General features: G+C 42.4%; 1 protein-coding gene and 1 non-coding gene across 2 annotated transcripts in view; one reads left to right on the forward strand and one right to left on the reverse strand.

Annotated features, from left to right (window-relative positions):
• LOC119727282 (sushi, von Willebrand factor type A, EGF and pentraxin domain-containing protein 1-like) overlaps positions 1-25754 on the reverse strand; it is a 46759-nt gene extending 21005 nt beyond the window's left edge. The window contains exons 1-25 of the mRNA XM_038199136.1: positions 25685-25754; positions 20845-21037; positions 19481-19617; positions 18583-18759; positions 17726-17896; positions 17137-17385; positions 16444-16632; positions 15752-15949; positions 14638-14832; positions 13926-14126; positions 12952-13167; positions 11949-12049; positions 11396-11561; positions 10757-10981; positions 10126-10317; positions 9710-9904; positions 8719-8854; positions 8018-8136; positions 7106-7336; positions 6084-6275; positions 5152-5352; positions 4438-4680; positions 3639-3836; positions 2077-2298; positions 1078-1329 (exon numbers count right to left, since the gene is read on the reverse strand). Coding sequence (XP_038055064.1) covers positions 1078-1329; positions 2077-2298; positions 3639-3836; positions 4438-4680; positions 5152-5352; positions 6084-6275; positions 7106-7336; positions 8018-8136; positions 8719-8854; positions 9710-9904; positions 10126-10317; positions 10757-10981; positions 11396-11561; positions 11949-12049; positions 12952-13167; positions 13926-14126; positions 14638-14832; positions 15752-15949; positions 16444-16632; positions 17137-17385; positions 17726-17896; positions 18583-18759; positions 19481-19617; positions 20845-21037; positions 25685-25754 — 4669 coding nt within the window. The remainder of the gene's footprint in view (positions 1-1077; positions 1330-2076; positions 2299-3638; positions 3837-4437; positions 4681-5151; positions 5353-6083; positions 6276-7105; positions 7337-8017; positions 8137-8718; positions 8855-9709; positions 9905-10125; positions 10318-10756; positions 10982-11395; positions 11562-11948; positions 12050-12951; positions 13168-13925; positions 14127-14637; positions 14833-15751; positions 15950-16443; positions 16633-17136; positions 17386-17725; positions 17897-18582; positions 18760-19480; positions 19618-20844; positions 21038-25684) is intronic.
• On the forward strand, positions 8587-8659 carry Trnaa-ggc. Its single transcript has one exon. It is a non-coding gene; the product is annotated as a tRNA-Ala (tRNA).
• Positions 25755-25772: the final 18 nt, after the last annotated feature.

The following is a 25772-nucleotide window of genomic DNA, read 5'->3' on the forward strand; positions in this document are numbered from 1 at the left end:
AATCGTTCATTGCTTTAATGGTGATTGCTTTCAATTTTACTGACCGACCAGTTAGTACTCCCTGGCAAGTAACAATCAATTTACAAGGTTCCTATCCACTCCGTTCACAAGTACCCCCTCACCGGCAAAGGAAGTACAGTTGGGGGTGACCGACCGACGCCATCTTGCCTGACTCCAATTTTGCCGTGACATGCAGCCGTACCACTGCGTGTACATAGTACAAATCCCCTGGTGTACGTGTGTCACACACAAGGAACGGTGCGCGTCAACCAGCGAAATGTCCCGCCCAAGGGACGTCGTTGTTAGGTAAAAGGCGCCCTCTTTGTTAGCGCACGGAGCTCATATACAGAAATCTTGAAATTTGAAATTTGAAAAATGAAATTTCCATAACTTTTCCATCATTTTCCCAGAACAAAATTATAGCTTTCCATGACCCAATTCGACACTGTTTTTGGCATCTTAGGAGCCCACTTAAAATAAACTGGCCAGTCGCCACACTGAAGCAAGGGATGTCACTCCCTTTCTGCAGTCAAGTTTGACACAAGACCACTGAGCACCAGTAAAGCATTCATCAAGTATGGGCTCCGTGCGCTGACAAGAGAGGGCGCCCTTTTACCTAGCAACGACGTCCCATGGGCGGGACATTTCGCTGGTTGACGCGCACCGTTCCTTGTGTGTGACGCATGTACACCAGGGGATTTGTACTATGTACACGCAGTGGCCGCGCTTTGCTGCAAATGAATTGCAGTCAGGCAATCGGCCGGTCACTCCCAACTGTCCTTTCTTTGCCGTTGAGGGGTATTTGTGAAAGGAGCGGATAGAGCATACATGCATAAAAAAAGGAAGTTTAGTAAATTGGAATGCAAACTAGAAGACTGTCACAGCCAAATACTACGCATCATCATACGCATACGGGTTGTGCAGGATTCCATTCCCATGACTTTTTTCTTGGAATATCAACTTTCCATGACTCCTTAACAAAATAAACTTCAGTGACTTTTCCATGACAGCTTTCCAGGATTTTCCAGGTATTTTTCCATGACTATGGGAACCCTAACAACAGAAATGAAAGTGTACCTTGAATGTTAACGGTGAAATTGCAAGCCACGCTGTTCCCTCCAGCATCAGTGAAGATGTACGACACGTCGGTGTCCCGAGTGAAATTGTACGGTGAGGTGATGTCCGGTGGAGTCTTAATCACAGTCAGTTGGGTACCTGAATTGTCAGCAGCCATGGGGATATTGAAGGATAGCACAACGCCCAGCGTTTGGCCTGACATGGAGCCTGATAGAGAGCCTGGGCAGACACGGAGGGTTGGCGGCACTTTGTCTGTCATAGATAAAAATCCATGAGAATTATCTTACCAGTAATTAAATTACAAACAGCCAATAATGTCTTCGTGGGTTTCATCTGATGTATGTGACAAATGTTTTGTTTGAAGCAACAGACTTGCTCAAAATCTAAAGAAGGGTGCTGAACAACTAACCTGATGAAGTTTCAGCTCAGCTTCAGCTGTATATTCCGAGAAAAGCAACATTCTAGGATCTCGACTTCAAATCAAAAGTTGCTGAATCATGTTTTGAATTGGGCCTGAATTCAACGTCCGAGACACGTTCTCACTGAGCCGATTGCAGCTACATGATGCCGCGCACCGATCGGACGAATTATAGCAACCGCGCACGCGTGTGCATCGTGCCAACGCTTGCGCGAGCTTCGCCGAATAAAAATGAACTACTGACGGAAATTTCCTATGGTGCTTCTTAAGACGCACCGTTGGAAAGGCATTCTTTCGTTGATTTCTTCAAAATGACAGCTTGCCAGAAAGAATAATTTCACAGGGAGTTTAGTCCCCTTACTATCTTTCAACCAAGTATGTTTTCCAACAATAATTACGCCAGTTACTTTTAGGATAGCTGCCAATGATGGACTCTGGCTTTAAAAATAATGTTGTGAACAAAAAAGAACGTGCATAGCATTACATTCAACATTTGTATTTCGCAAGTCACCCTCAACAGCCATGCATGGGGAATATAAACCTTTTTCTGTGAGGATTTTAATCTCGTATTTTTGACTTACCCCGACACTGTACATTGAGTGTAGATGGATTCTGGTCCCACGTTCCGTTAGACAGACATGTCAGTCTCTGATGGTCTGCAGGGCCTACCAAATCAAATCCATTGCGGCAGTAGAATTGACAGACACTGCCGTAATATGGATGGATGGGACCACGACAGAAGGACGGATAGACACCCCCACCCAGGGGAATCAGCTGATCAGATAAGGGTGGACAGCTGGCAACTACAAGAGAAAAAAAGTCAGTCATGTTTATTATTATTACTTAAACCAAAGAATTTGTTGTATATAAATATTGGCTATTTCAATTTCTTGTAGTATGGAAGTTCCACAATCATCGTGAAGTATAAACTAGACAAGCAAGCCAAGTCCAGCTGGTCCATCATCATCATTCGGCACAGACTTGCGTCCGTGGCCGCCTCATCCTCAGATTGTAATGGGGCGTATCCCTTGGCTCGCCGCCATCACCTGTTCTCTTTCAATCGCCGCTGTTCTCAGCTCTTCTACACTTCTGCCACTCCACTTCGTCACATTGTCTACCAAGCACTGCTTAGGGCGACCTCTGCCACGCCTCGTACCCGTAGGCAAACCGTCTATAACTGCGCAGGGCAAGACCTCCTGGTCCCAGAGTGCACACAATTCTCTTCCATTGATTCAGAATGGCTATTGACTGGAAGTCTTGTCATGCATCTGGTCTGCACAATGGGCCGGATTCAGCCCATTCATTGGCATTACAGGGTAGTCCTATACAACAGCACTGCCCGACACTCTTTACCAGCTACACCAGTCTTGAGCTCACAAGTGAGGGGGAGTCAGTCAGTCAGTTGGGGGGGGGGGAGTCGGTCAGGGAGTCAGTCGGGGAGTCGGGGGCGGAGTCAGTCAGGGAGTCGGGGGGGGGGAGTCAGTCGGGGAGTCAGTCAGTCAGACAGCCGGTGAGATAGGTGAAAGAGGACAATAGGCTGGCTTGTCGCAAAAACATTGTTCTGCGTCAAGCCACTATGACTACTCTTGAATACTCTGTGTAAGGTTTGTACCCAGAAACTGACCTCACAAGTTTTAGATAACAAACTTATCCAGCAGTGGATAAATGAAGGAAGACCAGTTTCATATTTCACAGTGTTTTTGCCAGAGTTGTTGGCTGACTTGTGTTATTTCAAACACTAACTTGACCTTGACTGGACAGCACAGTGCATGCTCACATAAGTCCAGTGTTGTGGCCACAAGTAACTCACAAGTCCAGTCACAAGTCCAGTCACAAATTACAGGGGATTAACAATCACAAAGAAAGGCTTTTGTCACAAAGGGAATGCAACATCGAAAGGAAAGTTAACAAAGTTGAGGTCTATTTCACATTTTACAGTATTTTGCCAGTGTTGTTTCTGGACTACTATTTTTTCAAAGACAAGCTTGATTTGGAATTGACAGCATGGAGCTTGCTTATTTGAGTCTCAATGAACCCCTATGACACAACCTAACCCTAAACATGATGTGAACATGCACCGTTCTTGTTTTGGACCAATGTTGGACAAACATGCAGGATACAATATTGTTTATTCTACACTTACTTCGGCAGGATGGTCGTTGACCATTCCAGGCCCAGTACATCAGCCCAGTGCTGGCATTCCTGGAGCAGCTAGCAGTGTCAGAGCCCTGTAGCGTGTAGCCATTCTGGCAGCGGACTTGGCAAGTAGATCCGTGGCTGTTGTCACACGCCGCAACAAAGTCGCCGTAAAACGGCGGGTTGAGCTGTTGGCATCGGTGAACTGGAACGAATATAACATCTGATTTATAAATACCTGAGACAGACTACCTATTCCTATCGGTCGAGAATCTGTCACGTGGGTGGTCTAGAACAGCCATTCAAACACCGCTCGGTATTGCTTAAGACCAGGCGGAAGACCCTGTGCTCAACACCACATGCCTACAGGATGCATCAAGCACACAGACTACAGCTAAGTGTGTGTTTGAGAGCCTCTTATATGATGGCCATATTAAGAGACAACATTGCGTACTCATCGCACACCTTGGAAGTGGCCAGAACAATGGAGTAAAACTGCAGTAAAACAAAATCTTCAGAAATTTGTCAACTTGTTTACTGCTTATGGTTTTGACCAAATATGTGTTTAGGAATGGCAATAATAGTGTGATGGAGCAGTTATACACATGATGTTGAACTGTTCAGGTAGCTGGTTGCCAATAATAGCGTTGGTTTCGGCTCATGCCATTACAGGGAACCAGGCCCCCAACTGGTTATAAACCACATGCTTACAACTGCTCCATCACACTTTCATCCCTTTAATCTGCAATGGGAACTACTAATGCAATGATTGCAATCTACATCGGACATTAATGTTAATGTCACACCTTTAACTTGGACTTCAAAGTCACAGTTTGCCTGGTTCCCTGCGCCGTCGGTAGCCGTACACCTGAGTGAGTGTTCCCCTACTGGCAGGGTCGCTGGTTGTTGGACATTGCAGGCTATGGAGGGTGTTTCTCCTGAGTTGTCTGTTGCTGTCACGTTCCATGTCACAGTGGCATCGGATGCGCCTCGCGGTGCGTATGTGAGGATATCCAGCGGGCACGATGTGAAATGGGGAACCTCGTAATCTGAGGGTAGAAAGTCCGGATTTCTGGTCGGTACACTTAGGGATTTCTAAATGGTAGATAATGCTGAAAAGTTACCTAGGGGACTAAACCAACAAGAACGGGGATTGAAGAATTGTTTTGGTTGAACTCATCTGCACAGTGCCTTCTATGGCGATATCTCGCCGTGACAGAAGGCGATACCTTGCCAACATAGGCCTGGATAGCTCAGTTGGTAGAGCACCGGAAGGCAATCCGGAGGGCGTAGGTTCAAACCCTGCTCCAGTCAATTTCTCTGTTCAACTTTAAAAATTATTATAAATAATGCACCTTGTCAGTTTCCTTTAGTTTGTGGTTTATTTGAGAACTTTGATTGACAAAAACGCTCATCACGAGAGGTTTTTTTGTGAGTGTTGAGCTGACAAACAAGAGATTTAATAAAATGAATTTGACGATATCGAACAAATCCAAAGCGTGACCAGAGCAAAATCCTACCTATGCAGGTGAATGCAGTGCTGTCACCTGACCAATCCCCGTTACCCAGGCAACGGATGAAGTCATAGGCCGGAGGATCCACCCTGTAGCCTGACTGTGAGCAACGCAGGAAACAGTTATCGTTGAAGGTTGGGGAAGTCAGGCAAATAGCTGGAGATATCTCCATACCAGCAGAGGGCACTAGAGCTGGACAACTACGCTCTGTGTGGAAATAGAAACAGATATATCACAGACAGTTGTCATTGAAGGTTGGGGAAGTCAGGCAAATAGCTGGAGATATCTCCATACCAGCAGAGGGCACTAGAGCTGGACAACTACGCTCTGTGTGGAAATAGAAACAGATATATCACAGATGCAATATTAGTCAACCTACCCAACCTATGGAGTTTGTAGACTGTTAAGTGACCAGGCCAACATCTGGGCACCGGTGTCATAGGAAATTTAAACTCCTATAAAATCTGGTCTGTTTTACCTTTGATGGATTCTAACTATTACACGTGACCTGTCAGTCCCAACTATCTTCACTTAGGCATGTGCAATACAATCAAGTTGTCCGTATTTTACACTTCAAACTAGAGAGTCAGCATTGCCATTGTAGTAGGCAAGCCTTCCAAGCTGTGATTGATGGCACACTGTGAGAAAAACATGGGAGCCAATATCAAGTGGCTGGTTGACAAGATTATGACAACCGTTCACGGTACAGGTAGTGACCATCATGCCATTTGATAAAGAATCTGCAGTTAACCTACTTGAAAATAAGCTCTACTGTCAGTTTTCAACGCATGACGTGATTGCTAAACAAGCACTTGCCTACTGCAATGGTGGCCAATCATGGGAAAACCTCATGGTCACATGGTATTTTGATGTCATACGATTATTATTCTCACAAAGGGGTTTTCAAAATTCAGTGTAGAGTAATCAACTTTGCGTACCTTCACAGGAGAAGTCGACCACATCCCATGTGCTATTTGCAAGACACATAGACTGCTGGGAACCAACTCCACCGTAGCCATAAGGACAGTACCAGCTGCAAGTGGTGCCCAGCACTTCAGTTGCTGGTGGGTACTGAAAGCAACCCGAGCGTATAGCAGGGAGCCGGTCAGCCAGGGCCGGGCAAGTAACCGCTGAAAAAACAACCAAACCTCACTGTGAAATTCCTTTACTAAACGCAACACAAGAACAACATCAACTCTTCAAATGTGTCCATTTTGGGGCAATTTTTTCCCCCTTTTTATGAAACTTATAAAATTAATGCTGTCCTCATATTCTTAAAATTCCCACACTGAGGGTAATTAAGCTGGATATATTTTTTCAACACGATTAGCTAGTTTTTCTTCCCAGTTATGGAAGCATACATCAAATTTTAAAGGGACACTAGGTCCTGGAACAGCTCAATTGGGCTACAAAACGCACTTTGAACGAGATTGTGTTAATCGGAAAGAACATTTAAAACTAGGATATAAACATCCACACAACTATCCTTTAAAAACTGGGCGTTTTTGTGTTATTCCTGTATTATGCGTGCGAGAATGAATTTCCGGGTCCACTTTTGCAACACTGTTTTGTTGTCGTGAAAATGAAATATGCCAATTGTTTTTTCTTAAAAACACATTTATTCAACGATTTTTATACTATTTCTTTAAAACATGTGTTGTAGACATACAAAATTACAAATATCAATAAATCTGATGATTTCAAAATTAATCGCCCCCATTACTTTTTTTACATTTTTCTCCACTACGGCCAGTGCCCAGTTCCATCTCATTTGCCAGAATGCCTCACAATTGCTCACTAAGAAATGTTCATATACTGTCAAATATTCAGAGAATAGATAAAGACACAAGCACTGTCATCTCATCTTTAGGATGAATGTTCAGCAGATTATGATGCTTCACAAATGCATCACTCTCTGCAGTTTGAATAATACAATAATGACTCATGATGAGCTGCTTACGTGAACATCTTGGGCTTTTCCCAGACCACTTCACTTGCAAGTCCTTGCCACTCAGCTGGTTGACACCATTCATCTGATCACTGTCGATAACTCTCTGACAGGTCCTATTACTAGGACCATCCAGGTCATAGCCTGCATTGCAGGCAAAGCTGCAACTGGCTCCGTAGATGTTACTGGGGCACTGGACCAAGGAACCACTGGCAGGGGCTTGTAGAGGGCGACAGCGCAGAACTGTGAAGGTCAAGGGTTAAAGAAGGAATGGAAATATAAAGGGATACAGGTGGAATTCTGGGAGGACTTTACGTGCTGGATAACATTACGTCATCGCACACAAGGTAGCGTTTGAAAACAGCTCCTTTGTTTTGGGGTTTTCGGTACACTTGAACTTGTATGTTCTTTGAAAGGTCCCAGTCCAATGTGGCTCCATGTGCCAAGAAGAGAGGGTGCTTTTGGACCACTGTTTGAGAGCTCCGTGGCAAAGTACGCAGGATATTATGAAGGTGTACAAAGGCAAAGCATCTTCTCATGAGTGTCAGGGGTTGTCAGCAATGCATTCGAATGTCTTACAGTAGAGGGGGTACATATGCACGGAGACCACAGACCAATGTATTAAGCCCTCCCCCATGATATTTTGACCAATCACAGCCATGAGTGAGTAACCAGATGCATGAATTATGCATGACCTGTGCAGCTGTAGTTGCACTGAGGAGACGCATTAATGACTGCTGTAATGAAATCTTAACAGAGTAGAAATACTAAGCTAAAACAAGTCGTGATTCCTGGTAAAACTGTACATTTAAAAGAAGAGGAGCCTAGGACTTGACATCAGAGGACACTCATAATTGGAGGCACTCATATGAATGTTGTAAGTCTGCGGCTATCTACAACTATTTGGCTTCAATATAGCCTTACCTTGTACAGTGACGTACACATCACAGCGTCTGCTGTTCATGGCAGCATCTGTAGCAGTGTATATCAGACGAGTTGTACCCTCAGTGAATGACGAACCTGACCCGAGGCTTCGGTCTTGACTGTATACAAACAAAGCAAGATTTGTACCATGAATGTTTATGAGTGAAATGGTAAGAATAATTCAATGAGGTGACAGATGGAATGGAACATATTTCAATTGCACGAATGTAAAACATTCATTTTTTTGTTTTATATTAAATAAATTGTTGTCATTAGAGCTATGTTATAGCCATGTTATAGTGCTATACTACAGTGCTATGGAACTTCTATTTACCACGGAATGAAATTTTTATTATTTTTTTGGGGTGTGGCCGGGCCCTGGGTCGGGCCAAGTAATGCAATGATACGTGATCAACAACCCACCAATGGGGATTTATCCAACATTGCTAATGTTGCTAGCATCATGACTATGAGCGTGATCCCTGGCTGCATGGCTTATATGGGCTTATGGCTTCTGACTAGCAGAAACTGAACAAAGATACTGACAAACTGGGGAACCACCAACATAGGGCTGGATAGCTCAGTTGGTAGAGCACCGGAACGGCAATCCGGAGGTCGCAGGTTCAAATCCTGCTCCAGTCAATGTATTTGTTAAACTTTAAAAAAAGTGTAGGACAGACTTCTTTTTTTTCTATACAGACCTGCTCACAGAGAAGTCATCAGAGTTATCCGTGGCCTGTGGCGTTAGGAAATTGACAATAGCTTGTCTCATGTTGGCCGGTGCAATTTGATTGACATACACCGGGCAGTTGTCCGTGAAGACCGGTGGCTGATGATCTGACAGGACAAACCAACCAAACTATTATTCACTTGATTCAAAATGGCTAATTACTGGAAGTCTTTTCATAAAAATAATAATAATAATAATAATAATTAACCTGGATTGGACATTTGGGAGACATGGACTTATGCACACAATTTTTCAAACTTAAATGTGCCCTAACCCAATATTCCCTTGTCTTTCTCCACGAATTTCGGTATGTTTACTAATTAGACCACGAGTACCAAATATAACCTGATTGCTACAGCAAAATTGTGTCTCTAAAGGGGGGCTGTGACATTAGGGAGACATGACCGATGTCTCCCACCGTTCAAAGAAATTACGATACCGTGTCTCCTTAATGGTATCTTTACACGTATATTAATAATAAACATTTCTACCGCACATTTTTCAAGTAAAATTGATCAAATGCTCCTTACAATAAGAACAATGATACTTCAAGTTATTTAAAATTCAATAAAAATAAACATAAACCTACAACAATTAAGTCAAATTATAAAGATAAACTGGTACGTGAACACAAGAGATAAAATACAAGTTACTCATTTAAAACCCAATAAACTGTTAACTTCGAAAAAGAGGAATCCCCATTCAATAAAATAAACAGAAAATTAAATTTGTTTTAAATTCATGCACCTCGTCTGGGCCAGATTCAGCCCATTCAATGGTGTTACAGGGTAATCCTATATGACAGCACTGCCCGACTGTCCTCACCAGCCTACAACCAGTGTAAGTCACAAGTGACAGTCGGTCGGGGAGTCTGTCAGTCGGTCAGTCAGATAGGTACAAAGAGGACACTACGCTGGCCCTCTGCAACCAGCCAAAATGACAATGTTACACATGGAGTTTACCTGAGCAAGAGACTGGGCGTGCATCGCTCCACACTCCTCGGTCAGTACACACCTTACTGTACGGACCACTGAGAGAGAATCCATCATCACATGTGAATGTACACAGAGTGTTGTAAGGAAGTTCAGCCTGGGTAGAGCAGTCACTTGGTTGCACTGTGCCGTGAGTCAGATTCAGTAAGCCATTACATACAACAGCTGCAATGAAGAATAACAGAATCTTGTTGATTTGATCTTCAGCCTTTCCACTTCTTTAGCACTTGTTGCCAGTTTCTTAATGTAAGTGCTAAATTGTAATACAGTGTACATTTATTCACTGTTCAGGCAGTTTTGGGCGCTACAGGGAGTACTGGGCTGGGTGGTTTGCGACAGTATAGTGACCAAACGGTAAGTGAAAAGCACGTTTAGTCTTGCCTTACCTTCACAAACTGGTTGCACTCCGGTCCACGTCCCATCGGCCAGACAAGTCCTCATGGTCCTACTCAGGGATGTATGGTTGCTACGGTAACCAGGATTACACACAAAGGCGCAGGATGACTGGTAATCCACCACCTGGTCGTTGCACCCTGATATGTAACCGTTGGGGACGGCTGGTACTTGGCATATGTTGGCTGATGAGAAAACAATAAATCGAATAATGATATTGGAACTCAAGCTGCAAAGCTTGTTATCACTTTTGATGTTGCATCATGATGTGAGAGTAAATGATACCACAAGGTCCGTCACATTAAATCCATTGTTTATCAATACATTTCGCTTACATTTCAACTTGTTGTGATCTCTTACTTTTTAATACCCCATTTTTTAAAAGTAAACAAAGCAAACACAACCTGTCACGAATATATGCACGGAAAATCAATGAAGACAAATAAAAAATATAAAAATCAAGTTTAAGCATACTTATGACTGAAACACTGTCAATAAATTTGGTTGATGGTCAAATGCAAAAAAAAAACATGTTTCTTCAAGGAGATTAACTATTACTTTTCAAGTAATTCTGTTAACCAAGTTTCACATAACTGCATACAACGCCTTCTTGAAAATACTTACGGACACACTGTACCGATGGGCTCTGCCAATAACCCACTGTAGACGACGCTATGTTCTTGACGCACTCAGCTGTAACTTGTTGGCTGCTGTCTGACAGTGTGTAACCTTCCTCACAGCTGATGTTGCACACTGAACCAAACACAGCAGCATTATCACATTCCCCTTGGCCCGACACCAGACTGGTCTCACTGTTCTGAGGACCGTACAACGGCGGGCACCTGGTGACTGTTGCATGAACAGGAAAAAACGATATAAACTGGGGTAAAATGGGATAAACAGGGTTAATGGGATGCACACTGAACCAAACATGGCAGCATTATCACATTCCCCTTGGCCTGACACCAGACTGGTCTCACTGTTCTGGGAACTGTTCAACGGCGGGCACCTGGTGACTATTGCATGAATGGGATAAATGGGATCCACAGAGCGATACACGGCAGCATTAACACCTGCCACTCATGCATTGAGTCCATACCACGGATGTGAACAGAGTACGCAATTAAACAAGGAAAGGAGACCTAGGTTGGTAATCTGTGCCAAATTAGACAAATAACTTCAATTAAATCAATTCAAGTTCATTATCCATGCTAAAAAAACTTGACCAAAATAGAGTAAAACGTGGCTTGATATTGCCATTACCTATGATGTTCACAGCGACACTGCAATCCCCTTTGTTACCGCTGCCGTCCACTGCAGTGTAGACCAGACGATGTGTCCCTTCCTGGAATATGGAGCTTCTATTGACTGGTGCCGGCTGTCCATTAATGCTGTCCAGCGTCGCGATACCACCACTGGCATCCACCACCTGAATGATAAGGCAGGTGGTCACATTGGGGATCAGGTGGGTTCGAATCATGCCTGGGCTATTATGTGATTTGGGTTTTCAGTCCCTTCTTGATTCTGTGGGTTTTCCCTTGAATATCATTCTGGGGTTCTCCTCCCACCACTGAAACTGGAATTTCCTTCCACATCTTCTACCAAGGGACCCCACTGGAAATAAGTCGAGAGACTTTCGTGGATTATCCTGGCCAATTGGCAAACAATTACATACATACATACATGTATACGTACATAACTACTGAACAAGAGACACGTCTAGTACAACTGGTCTGATTTCACTGATTCAGATTGGCTATTCACTGGACGTCAACAGACATGCGTTAATTTGACTATAATAAGATCCTTTCGTTACCACTATTGGTTCCCACTCGTAGCCCACAACTGCAAAGTTGGCCCTCTGTCCTGCAAACAGCGTGATGTCAGGTGGGCACATCAAAGTGGGTGGGGTTATATCTGTTGATATAGGAAACATACAAAGTGGATGGGGTTATATCTGTTGATATAGGAAACATATAAAGTGGATGGGGTTATATCTGTTGATATAGGAAACATACAAAGTGGATGGGGTTATATCTGTTGATATAGGAAACATATAAAGTGGATGGGGTTATATCTGTTGATATAGGAAACATATAAAGTGGGTGGGGTTATATCTGTTAATATAGGAAACATATATTAAAAGTGGATGCGGTTATATCTGTTGATATAGGAAACATAAAGTGGATGGGGTTATATCTGTTGATATAGGAAACATATAAAGTGGATGGGGTTATATCTGTTGATATTGGAAACATATAAAGTGGATGGGGTTATATCTGTTGATATAGGAAACATATAAAGTGGATGGGGTTATATCTGTTGATATAGGAAACATATAAAGTGGATGGGGTTTTATCTGTTGATATGGGAAACATATAAAGTGGATGGGGTTATATCTGTTGATATAGGAAACATATAAAGTGGGTGGGGTTGTATCTGTTGATATAGGAAACATATAAAGTGGATGGGGTTATATCTGTTAATATTGAAAACATACAAAGTGGGTGGGGTTATATCTGTTGATACAGGAAACATATAAAGTGGATGGGGGTTGTCTATGTTGATATTGAAAACATACAAAGTGGGTGGGGTTATATCTGTTCATATAGGAAACATATAAAGTGGGTGGGGTTATATCTGCTCATATTCAAAACATACAACGTGGGTCGGGTTATATCAAGCAATTCAAAATAGCTATTTACTGGAAGTCCTTTTATGCATCTGGTGAACACACAATGGGCAATATTTAGCCCATTAAGGGGTAATCTTTCCAACTCTCTTCACCGACCAACAACAGAAGAAGAGAACATGCCTACCTGTGCACTGTAGAGGAACGCCATCCCATTGGCTGGTCAGCTGACACGTACGACTAGCTGAGCCGCTACTGGTGAATCCCAGGTCACATGACGCCACACAGATAGTGCCGTAACTCTGCCTCTGGTCTGTATCCGTCACCGCCACTCCATTGAGTGTGCAGGACAAAGGCAGGTAGCCTGGTGTACCAGGCATCTCCAGTGGATCACATTGGACCGCTGTGTGTAAACCAAGCCAATTTGGATGGTTGAAAAATGTTTTGAAGTCTGGTTACTAGGCCAATGCTGTAAGATTGCATAAGCAGGTTTGAGCTCCTCTGTTACATTGGTTCAAAACAAACTAGCTCAATGATTAGGAAACAGCAGCACAACATTGATAATAAAGCAACGTTGACTGCTAGCAGCTCTTAAACAGGAATTCATACGCGTTTGCGCAGTGAAGGGACACCCACGCATCAATGTTGCATAATGCTGACTTGTTGCTAAGATCCGCTGTTTGTTGGTTTGTACACAATACTCCATTGTATTAAGTTCCAAAGTCTGAAACCAAAATTCTAATAAGGTCGACCTGGAGTCGCCCCTAATCTATTTGGTTCGGCGCGACTCTGGAACGCCTGTCTGAACCGGGGCTTAGTCAAACTATGGTTAACAACAGTTCCTGATCTAACGTGTGCTAAGGTTTATCCTATTAATCTGGCAAGACACCTCATGTGCCATTGTTCATTTAGAGTAGTCACATTTGAATTTATACGTGAACACGTATAAGTTTTATCTACAAACCATTTCTTTGCGAGCAATTCCGTAAAATGAAACATAAGTCTGACAACAGGATGGACAAGGACGTAAAGGAGTTTGGCCTGTAATTGTTTTCCACTCATTAGATGTCATAAATTAGTGATGTATCACATTCACTTTCCCACGGAGTTGTCCTGGGGTAAAAACTTGAAAATGTATAAAGGCTGATGAGTCACATATACCTTCACACATGATCGTGTTGGCATCCCACGTTGCCGTGCCATTCCCGTCGTCAGTACACATGACGTAAGTAGGCTGGGTGGGCATGTAGCCCAGATTGCAACCCAGCGTGCACGTCGTGCTGTAGATTTCCTCTGCGTGGGGGCAGCCATTCTTGAAGCCGTTCTGTGGTGAGGGCAGTTCACTGCTGTCACAGGTGATAACTACAAGCAAAAAATAACAATAACAAGATATGATAAAGTCAATGGGGCTTCAAGAATTGATATTTTCAAGTGATTTCTGAAGACTTAATAATAATACTAATAATAATTTGGGAGGCTAATCATCCTTACTCGCAGCTGGTGTGCTGAATTGCGAAGGACGCGGCTACAACGTGGTCGGGCCGCTGGCACGTGAAGGCGCCTATGGCTGCCGGCCACATCGACCCATATATGACCACGGAGCACAGCCTGAGATCGAAAGTGTTTGATTTTTCCGGAGGGAGGAAACCCGGAGAAAAACCCTCGTGGCACAGGAGAGAACCAACGCACAACTCTACTCACATGCGATCCGCGGCCAGGATTCAAACCGTGGTCACCTTGGTGAGAGGCGAGCGCTTTACGCACAAGCCACCCATGCCACCCACAATGACTTTGAAATACTTGAGTTCCAAGTAAATGCGGCATAATTCTACCCGAGGTACAAACGTTGATCAATGGTTATAAACCTCTTTACCTTGACAGTATGGGAAGGTTGAGTTCCAGTTTCCATCGTTGCCACACGTCACCTCAGTAGACCCAGTCAGTACATGGCCTGGTTGGCAGGCATAGCGGCATGTAGTCCCTGCTGGGATCTGATCAGTAGCTGGGCAATCCTGTGAGTTGCTGATGTAAGCATTGGCAGGGATGTAGGCTCGTGGACAGGTTTGCTCTGAACAGAGAAGAGAGAGTCAGGGATTATGCCCAACGTAGGAGCTAATTGTGTAGAAGAGAATTAGTTACAAAATGCGGCTCTCAAATTTGCTCCTTTGCTTCGCTTCATTTGTGAAAAATTGAACTCGGATGAAATACGACTGCTAGCTTGGCAAACATTCTGAAAGGAAATTTGAACAATTCATATAAAGGTAAGAAAATCCCAACTGGTGCAATGGGCCTTATTCACAAGTTGGCCATTTTTGTCGAGTTCCCTGAATATATTTCATTTATTGTTAACTGTTGAATAGGATGGTGCCAGACTATTTATGCAGGCACAATGCAGCCATATTTGACTGTCATTTTTTTTTTTAATATGGCTTTAAACATAAGGGAATGTTTAATTCCAAATTTTTAATTATTCATTGAAGCAGACTAGAATTTATTATAAATTAACTTTCATTTCTCTTCGCAATCCAAAAATTTAGAATTTTTTATACTAACTTTCAATTCAATATGGCCGACTCGTGAATTAGTCCCATGTATGCTGCTGACCACAGAATGATCAATGCACAAGTACCCCTTCAAGGGCCACAAAGGGAGAGTTGGGGGACACCACTGGGAGGAACTCTTGAAGGCATTGCTGACAGCACGTGACGCTCACGTGAAGACGCAATGGCTTTGTGTACATTCAGAATCAAATTTGTCGTGTGTACTTTGCGCAAATACACAAACAAACCAGTACGCGTACCGGGTGTGTCCAATCCAAAGGACTCTCAAAAGCGGTCAGAAAGCGCCCTCTATTGTCCGTGCGCGAGTCAATAGAATGATTATTAGTAGATTTACTGATTCCTCGGTTCCAGCGAGTTCACCACAGTATACTGTTGTACTGCAGTTTATAATACGGCAAGAGTACGTGATCAATTTAAGATGTCTACCTTTGCAAAGAGCATCGTAGCCATCCCAGAATCCCTCAGTTGCTCCGGCTTGTGACAGACAGCGACGGACTCCACTGCCAGTCAGCTGGTACCCGTCATTGCAAGAGAACCGACACCAAGAGCCATAGGCTGTCGAGCAGTTGGTGTTGCCGAAATATCCACCGTTGACTGGAGCGCTTAGTGCGGGGCATGTTATCGCTACAAAAATGCCCAGTGGAATATTGCGTCACATTATAAGGCTTTGACAACAGTCATACAGGTTTGTCACTTCAGGATCTTATTTTGTTGCTTGAAAAAATAGATTAAAGGGACATTAGGGCCTGCAAAGTGCCCAATTGGGCCATAAAATGCGTTTTAAACAAAATGTCCGCTGCGTCAGAAGTAAACAACCGGGATTTTGCCTGGGGTTTTCCTCCCACCTCTAAAACTGTAATTTCCTTCCACATCTTCTACCAAGGGACCCCACTGGAAATAAGTTGAGAGTTTTGTGGGCTGCTCCGGCCAATTGCTGAATAATTACAAACTGACAAGCATGCGGGGTTTTTTTGCGTTAGGAATCTAGCAGAGTACATACTCGATCGAAGCGTTACTACAAGTCTACAACTCTGTAATCTTCTTATAGTGTAAGATAAACTTATTGTGTTGCTTTCTTCATCACCATGTAAACCATCGTATGTATTTCTTGTACTGACCTTGGCAGGTTGGCTGCTGTGCACTCCACACTCCTGCATCTCCTTGTCTCTGACATTCAATACTCGCCTGACCACCGGTCAACACAAAGCCTGACCGACATTCAAACTGGCAGACAGAGCCGTAGTTGAACTGTGATGAACACGTCCTCCTCTGACCAGTGAGGTAGGAGAGATCTGCACACTGGATCACTGCAATGACAAAGGTTCAAGCTAATTCAAGATAATTGGCATTCAGCAGAGGGTTTGAGGGTCACCGAGGCCTATGATAGCGGGGTGTTTGTGCTTGCCTGAAGACATCTCTTACAATGCCCGTCTCTTTTGTTCTATATACTTTCATAGGTACAAACACGTTGATAGTAAAACCTTACTAAATTAAGTAACAAAATCCTGAAATCAGGAAAACATCCTGACATAAATCCTAAAATCAGGAAAAAATCCTGACAAAAATCCTGAAATCAGGGGGAAAAACTGACAAAAATCCTGAAATCAGGAAATATCCTGACCAAAATCCTGAAATCAGGAAAAATCCTGACAACAATCCTGAAATCAGGACAAATGTTGACAAATCTCAACCCTGGTTTACATGTACCGGTAGGAGTGTAATATGATCGACACTTGCGTTTTGAATGTGGCAGGCAGTATTTCAGGGTTTTGAATGCATGATCTATAACATACAGTGATATTTCAATTTACCTTGGACTATGATAGAGAACGAGCATGCTGCAGTGTTGCGTGCATCATCTTGAGCCCGGTAACTGATGGCGTGAGACCCTCTACCGAACAACGAGCCAGGTGGCAGACCTGTTGTCAGCTCAGGGACGATGTCGAGTTTGGCATTGTCGCTTACTTCGGGTAGGTCCCAGGTGACATTTGCGGAGGTCTGAGACGCAGCAGCGAAAGCTCTGATGATGCCTGGGCAGGTTATTGTTGGATCTTGAACATCTGCAGAGTGCAGAGATGATAAAGAAAATTAGTATAAGGGGCCTGGCTGGTGATAATGGCCCGAGTCCAACTAAACACTTTTGCAAATAGAAAGGCTAGTTTCATTGGCTTTTATTTATTTTTTTAAATCAAAGGTTAGCGTCTAGGGATTGCATAAGTTCTGACCATGCATGATTATTGTTTTATACGGTATTATCCATGTATGAATGTATGATAGCATCATAGCTGTCTATGTTATATTTTCATTGCATGGTAAGATAACTACATCAGATATGGTATTTTCTACGTACGGTTAAATAATTTCAAGGTTTTCCCTGTGATATTTTGTTCATTTACTGACCTACGCAAGTTGGGGTGGACCCAGTCCACGTGCGGCTGGCCGTACAAAACCTGGTGCCACTTTGACCCTGGCCGATTCTAAAGCCAGGTTGACTGCAGGAGTGGGTACACGCACTGCGGTAGTTGTTGGAGTCTGAGCAGGTTGTACCGGGTAAGCTTGGACACTGGATTGCTGGTAATAGTTTTTAAAAAAAAAAAAAAAAAATTTAATTTATTGATTTTTTTTTCATTGGGGTTTATAATTCCATGGAATTGCCCTAGTGGCATCTGATGAAAACCTTCGCAACTGAAACACCTTTCTACACTGGTCTAATCAGTGTTTATTTTAGAAAACCCCAAGTTTGAATATATTTTTTTTCCACAAAACTCTCTTTTGTTTTAGTCCTTAAACTTGTTCTTATCATTCCAAAATGACCAGCAATCTTAGGCAATCTTCTATCAATTCTGATAACCCTATTTTGGCAATTTGAACCGTGTCTTTCAGTAGAAAATGCAATTTTCTTACGCATTTTTCAGTCGATGGCATATGCGAATCAATGCGATTTTGCACATTCACAATGATCACCATCGTTATTTTCGTGTTGCATTTTGTCATCTTCATTGTTGTTTTCCTCTATCCATGTCGCTTCTGTGGGTTTTAAATATTGCTTTCTAGTTGGGTGAGTCCAATATCCAGAAAGTAGATTTTCACTCTCTTATAGGAACGGGGCCTGTAACTTCACAACCGCCGATCCATTCATAATTAGAACTTGTAATATTGCTAAGTTTATGCTGACAATTCAAACGTAATTCTGTACATGCAGGTTCCTGATTCAACGAACCATTTAACTGCAATTAATGAGTTGAATTTGCTCTTACGTCCGCAGCGTGGTGTGGTACCAGACCACCTTCCATTACTCTCACAGGTTCGTCGAGATGTCCCTGACAGGGTGTAGCCACTCGTACATGTGATGGTGCATTTGGAGCCATAAAGGTTATGATCGGTGCAGGAAACCTCACCCCAGATTAATTGTGGGTGGGTGCCACACCTCCTTACTAAGGGAGAGGGGAAAGGAAATGAAAAACATGAGTATTTGTTTAGATTAACATTGCATTGATGACCATTATGCTAAATTTTGCCGTCAATAAGTGTGTCACTTTAAGCCCCTTCACCCTCTTCCCGAACAAAAGACATTGACCAGATAGGTTTTTAGTGAGATATTGGTATAATTAAGATGAGATTTTTAATTGTTATCATTTACATAAAACTTGAAAAAACTCTGCAAGACAGAACTAGGATATTTCTACGTAACATTCCTGTCCACTTGGGCGTGCTTATGTCAATCATTTATACTTAAGCTCCAATTGTATGACATCAAAGTGCCACGTGACAATGTCACATTGTGTATTGTAAACTACACAAAAGGTTGTATTCCCTCTGCCAAGGAGGTTATGTTTTCATCAGCGTTGGTTAGTTTGTTGGTTGGTTGGTTGGTTGGTTGAGTTGTCTGTTGACAAGATAACTCACAGTTATGGATGGATTTGCATGTAAACAAATTTAGGGCCTCGTCAGGTGAGAGACCTTTAGGCAGGTTAAAACATCAACTGGTGAAAACATCTTTCATTGGTTGCAAGGATGTTACCATTCAACACTCAAAACTCAAGAGCCGATGAGTTTGAAGTCAAATCGGTCTTGGAACTAGACAAGGCAATGTAAGAATCTTTCGGATGTCTGCGCTCAACAATAATTACCTCACAAAGCATTGTCAACACTTACCCTTCACAGTGATTGTGAATGAACAAAGGTAGTCATTCTGGTTGCCTTTGCTATCCCTTGCCGAGTATCTGATGGTATATGGTGACCCGGATTCACTGAAGTAGCTGCCGCTGCTTCGGCCTGTAGTTCTCCGCACACTGGGGGAAAAATAGGGCCTTTGGCTTGAAATTTATGGCAACAAATTATATCATAGCTGCATCTAATTTAAGTGATTTGAAAATACTACCGCCCTCTTGATGTCAGTGCATTGGTGACGTGTTTGGAGATACATTTTTATCTTATTCTATTTCTTCTTTTTTTTTGTTCTTCTTTCATTTTTTTTTTTTGATTTTACGTGAAATGTATTTCTTGTTAAATTGTTAATATTACATCTTGAGAAATGAAGAATCTGGTAATGTGGAGCACTGTGGTCCAATGGTTACGGTGTTCGACTCACGTGCCGTGGTACGTGGGTTCAACCCTAACGGGGAGCATGGTGCTTGTGTTCTTGGGCAAGACACTTTACTACAATTGCCTCTCTCCACCCAGGAGTATAAATGTGTAATACCCATAGTTCTAGGGGTAGCCCCATAAATGTGGCCAATTCACTTGACTACCTCCGTAAATAGAGGCCACGCTTGGACATGTACCTGAAAATGTAGAACTTTGTCAAGTTTTTATTTTCACATTTAGACTTTGTTTGTAGTTTATTTATTTATGCTTTAGAAGCACACCCACCCTCTTTTATAGAGCGATAGAAAAATGAATCCCCCCCCCCCCTTTTTCAGACGTCTAGGTAATCCTCACTTTTAGGACCCCGTTCCTATAATAAAGGAAGGGAAAGACTCACCAAAACAGTTGACTAAATGACACTCAAAATTGACATTCTGATATTTCTTGACACATCTGAACAATTGGCAATGACACCTTCTTGAATATCAGCAGGTTTAATTTTGAGAAAGAGGGCAGGGCTTTGATTTATGAGGGAAATTAAGGGGTAAAAGACGACGATGACAACCAGAAAATAGCCTGCAAAAGTCACTTTGGTAATGGACAGTCATCTGCAAAAGTCAGTTTTGAACAAAACTCGTAAAAAATAGAGGTGTCCTAAAGATAAGGATTACCGACGTCTATATTTCGTGTAATTTCCAGGTTCATTTGCACACATTAGCGTACTCCTCCACTACGTGGAGCCTCATAGTTCTAGGAGTAACATTAGCGCACTCCTGGAAACAGAAGGCTTCTCTCTGCTGACGGAGAGAAGTCTTCTGATTCCAGAAGTAAAGTTAGCATATATCTAAATTCCAACACGAAATTGCACGAACTGCAACGATACGTGTACCAGATCAGACGTCAATACAGTACAGGCCATCAACAAACCTCACCGCTCATCCCATAACCTATTGCACACGACCCGACCAACGTATGCGACAACCAGAATCAGAAGATGGTGTTTGTACGTGGACGAACAGATACAGGCTATACAGATACAGATAACGACTTGAGGGGTGTTTGCGCAGTAAATACCAGAACAACAAATTAACGGTTTGAAACATCGTCTGCTTTCCTTTCCGCCATCTTAACTACCCTCGTTCTCAGGGTTTTCCATAGAAAGCCATTATATGAGAACGAAGTTGATAGTAATGGTGACGTCATGAGACGTAGCAGGGCCAGGGACAACCTCGTCCCCAGTGCTTACTTTGTTTCCAACCGCGTTTCCAATAGTAAACCCCGGATAGGAAACTTTCTTCCTGTATCCTGATTAGATACCGCAATTGGCTAGTAATGGATTTTTATCGTGTACTTGGTGCTATTATTCACAACGTGCAATACGTGTTTCGCGATAATTCGTCCACGCCTTCTCGAAAATACTAATTTCCTTTCCAATATTAATATGAAATATGATACTGCATGTTGTCTCGATAAGATCGTAACAGTTTAATTTCAAAAATCGTGTTTTTGTAACTCACGCCGTGCTCGCGCTGCTACGAATTGACTTTGTTTTTACCCCAGACACCGCATACAAAAACAAACGCTAATGTGTAACGCATATCCAGGCACCAGACTGTTCCTCATTTGCATACGTATTCAAAAATCTTGCACATGCAAATGATCCAATACCAGGGTGAGAGAGCAGGTAGTGGTGGGCGCGTACTGCTCGACACCCTGGGGACGAGGTTGGGCCAGGGAGGATCTCAGAATGTTTGGAAAGTGTGGGGGGTCGAAAGTGATTCTATCCCCAAGAAGTTAATAGGTTTTTCGTTGTTAAAGGGAAAATACAACATTTGCAAACATCAAAAAATAAAACTACCAAGTGGTTACGAAATACCTTACTAGGATGAAGCATGAACTGAAGGTAAATGACAGTCTAAAGCATCCTGTAAAATTATGGCACCTGGTGTGATTGTGAAGTCATTTTCAAGAAAAATGGTACTTTTGTATACATTTCCAACGGTGGTCGGCCGACCACCGTTGGAAAAACCTAACTATTTTTCAACTACTGCTCCAAATTTACCATTTTTCGTTCAGTCCATTTTTGTTTGCTATTGGTTCCGTGTTCATGAACGGGTGCAGGCCAGCTAGACTGGTTTCCTTTTACCTTACAATTTCCGGATTTTTCCATTTCATCTTTAGTTGCGTCAGGGAACCAGACTACATGAACATTTTTGTTTTTCTTGGTTTTTCCAGCATTTTTTAACACAAGACTTTAAACATGTCAGTGAAACAATATTTTGATCTATTATAACCCCCCAAATAATTCATTTCTGAAAATTACAGCAAAAGCTAATGATGTACATTTCCTTTAATATCGACCGTTTTGACTGTTATGTATATTGTTCATTGCGTGTTTATACTATGCCCCCCTCCCGACAAAGCAACAAAAACAACAACAAAAGAAGGAGAAAAAAGAAGAAAAAAAAAAGGTGTGAAGTAATATTTGCTATATTTTACACAAATTTTAACAAAATGGGCGTCTGCAGGGGTGTCAATGGGGTGGGGTGGGCAAATGTCCCCCGCCAATCCTAAAAAAAAATTAAAAATACAAATTGAGAATATGCTAGAGAAAGTACAAGGAATTTGGGGGGAAATGTGCTTTGCCCCCTACCCCACCCCAAGAAAGAAATTTTGGCGACGCCCATGCCGATTGTGCGGCCGGGTAGCTTCACATAACGTTTTTTTTTTAACTTTCAACCATGCATAATTCTACACAGTGAGTAAAGTAAATCAGGCGTAAGTGTTTTTCCCACGGTCAGAAAGTTGTCTTGTCTTTTTTCCCAGCAGAGCATTAACAAATCATGTTTGAACACATTTTAAGAATTAGAATGCATCATTGGGGGGGGGGGGGGGGGCGGGGAAGGAACAAGATAGGATCCAATCCCTGCAGCACGCAGCCTCCGTTGCACATTTCTAGAAAATTATGTAACCTTTCTTTTCATTTAAAGGGGGCACACCATTAAGTCCATAAATCAATTGTTAACTGCAGGAGCATGCATTTTAGCAAATATCTAGTCCCCTGAAATGCATAAAAGCTCATAATGAGACATCCTCTTTTTGGGGAAGTGGGAATCTTTGCAAAGTGCTCTTTGTTTTAATACATTTTTAAAATGTATTTTTAAAAATGTCATTTTAGGAACACACTCTTCAAATTAGGGTTTTTCTCTTCAAAATCTAAAAAAAAATGATACGTTTATATTATGCGTATAACTGTCATATACTGCAAGAACAATGAACCCCTGAAAAGAGAAGAAGAACCACATCAAACACCAACAAGTTTCTGGTGATTTTATGCTGAAGCAGAATGTGTGACACTAAAGTTTCCGCCATGAAAGACCATTGGCGTCGATCGGTGGGGGGGGCGGTAGGTGACATGTCATGCCTTTAAAAAGGCTGTATGGAGATCAAGTTAATATGAAACACTTTTGGATTGCAATTTTAAAAATCCATTAAATGGACCCCTTTAGGCCTAAGGTTTTTACTCACGTGGCCCCGTTTGGGTCGTCCCCTTTTGGATCGCTCCAAGACACACGCAGCCCCGTAGATCGAGCGTTCGCGTACTCAGTTTTGTCGGAAGGACAGGTTCCGCTTTTCAACTTCGGTGCCGTTCTGTCTGGAGCTATACAAGCACACATTTTTAAAGGCGTATTATGGAATTTTGTCTCAAAAGTATAGCCTACCAAATTCTTGTCAAAAAGCTTACTTGGATTAGAGATCGCACTGGTACTAAACACCCCGTGACATTATTCCGTCTGGCTTGCTGTCATTTACAAGAAATCAAGAAATGAATTTCCAACTTTCAGTCTATTGACTGCTTTGGGTTTTTTTAAAGAATAAAATCGGGAGTCGTGATCAAATGGGTGTGTGCATGCATGGGCGTCGGCATGATTTTTCTAGAGGGGGCAAAGCACATTATTTCCCAAACACCGTGTTGTTAAAATAATGTGCATTAACAGCAATATTTATGACTTCGCACCTCGTCTTCTTTTTTTCCCCTCTTCTCTTTTCCCCTCCTTTTTTGAGCTGAAACTTATACAATGCATGAAAAGCAAAATGATCACAGCGTGGGCTATTCTCTTGCTCAATGGACTTTGTACCTACTATTGAAATTATTTACATGGAAAGATTTCCGGAATTAAGTGAAACGGGTAAAAAAAAAAAAAACGCTCTTCAATATTTTTTTTCTTCACTCCTTCAGACTTTTATTTTGAATATCGGGAATCTTTGCATGTAAATCGATTTTGTCAATAACTCTCTTGGCCTAAAGCAATCACCAAACAAAATCAGTCAATTAGTATTGACTGATCGTTGGAGCTCACCACTATTTCTTGGTTTCTCCTAAAGGGCAGTAAGTCAGACGGAATCATTTCACGAGAAGTTTGAAAAGTACCAGTTCGATCTTTTTGTGTGCATTAGAGGCCTATTTCGGAGGGTTAGAGACGCCCAAAATAGAGAGAGTGTGAAAAAATTCCAATGCACAAAAAATCTCCATGATGTCCTGTTCCAAAAAGTTAATTACTTTTCAAAAGGGCCGTTCCTCTACACTTTCCAAAACCATTCAAACTCAAAAAGGGGGAAATTATCTTGGAATAAATGAACAAAATAATAGACTAAAAATTCTGGTAAAAAAAATGTTGAAAAATGAAGTTTTTTGTCACCAGCATGACATCCAAAAAGGGGACAATATAACGCACTGTTCTGCGTGACGTACAGTTCTGCGTCATGGAGATAAATGCAATACATTCACATCTGTTATTTGTATTTTTTAATATTAGAATGAGGCCATAATGGAGAGTGAAACTGTGTATATACGGAGTTCTTTCTGATAATTTACAGTAGTAAAAGCTGGAATTTTTGCCAAATAAAAAAGTACAAAGATGGAGGCCGTGTTTGAGCTCTTGGCTATGACTTGCACAAGCATGCGCCTATGGAAGCGGCTAAAGCCACTTGCCCTCGAAGTGTGTGCTTACTGCCAGCTAGCCGTAGTCACTTCACTAAAATGAACCAGTTCCTGATCCAAGTATAGACCAATCTGGGCACGCGCCAATTCTATCACGGAGGCCCCCTTCAGTGGCGAAATCATTGTGCTAGCTATTGTTCAGATAATCCTTCACAGGGCAGTTGTTTTGTACAAAAGCGTGCACAATGGTTTCTCCATTGATGGGGGCCTCGTGAAAACAGTGACCACTTGCCCGTAGGCCTTTTTTATAGATACAATAAAGTTATCTAAAAGTACTCACGTGGTCCTCCTCCACCACCGCGACCTCCACGGCATGCATCTGAAGGAGTGGAGAAAATAATAGGGAAATTCAATCACACAATCCACGGTCGTAATCTTCGACCGTGACAGTTGTAGCCATTCTGAAAGTAATTCGAGCGCAACAAGCGCATACGATGCATGCAGCGCAAATAGCCGCTCTCTGAGCCACTACTTTGTGGCAAAGTAGTGGCAAGACCATAATAGTACAGTTCGTGTGCAGTTGAGGATACAGGCAGTGCCAAGCTATGTATCGAGAGGGTTGTTTTAAGACAACATGAGCAAGCTTGTTTTGTCTGATGGCTGATGAAAGCAGACACTGGGATGCCCAGCCAGAGAGAGACAGACTACTATCATAGAGGAATCGATAGAAGCTTAGGGACTGTCGGGCGTGCTCTAACATCGATGAGGTGTTCCATATTACCATAACTCTCAGTCATCAAAGAAATATAAAAGTGTGAGTCTAAACCTACCTGATGCTCGAAGACAAACGAGTAGCAGACACAGAACGAACGGAACGACAAGACTTGTCTTCAGTTCCATCCTGAAGCCTGGTAGTGA

This window comes from Patiria miniata, unplaced genomic scaffold (genome assembly GCF_015706575.1).
Source record: "Patiria miniata isolate m_02_andy unplaced genomic scaffold, ASM1570657v1 HiC_scaffold_20, whole genome shotgun sequence".
Taxonomy (NCBI): Eukaryota; Metazoa; Echinodermata; class Asteroidea; order Valvatida; family Asterinidae; genus Patiria; species Patiria miniata.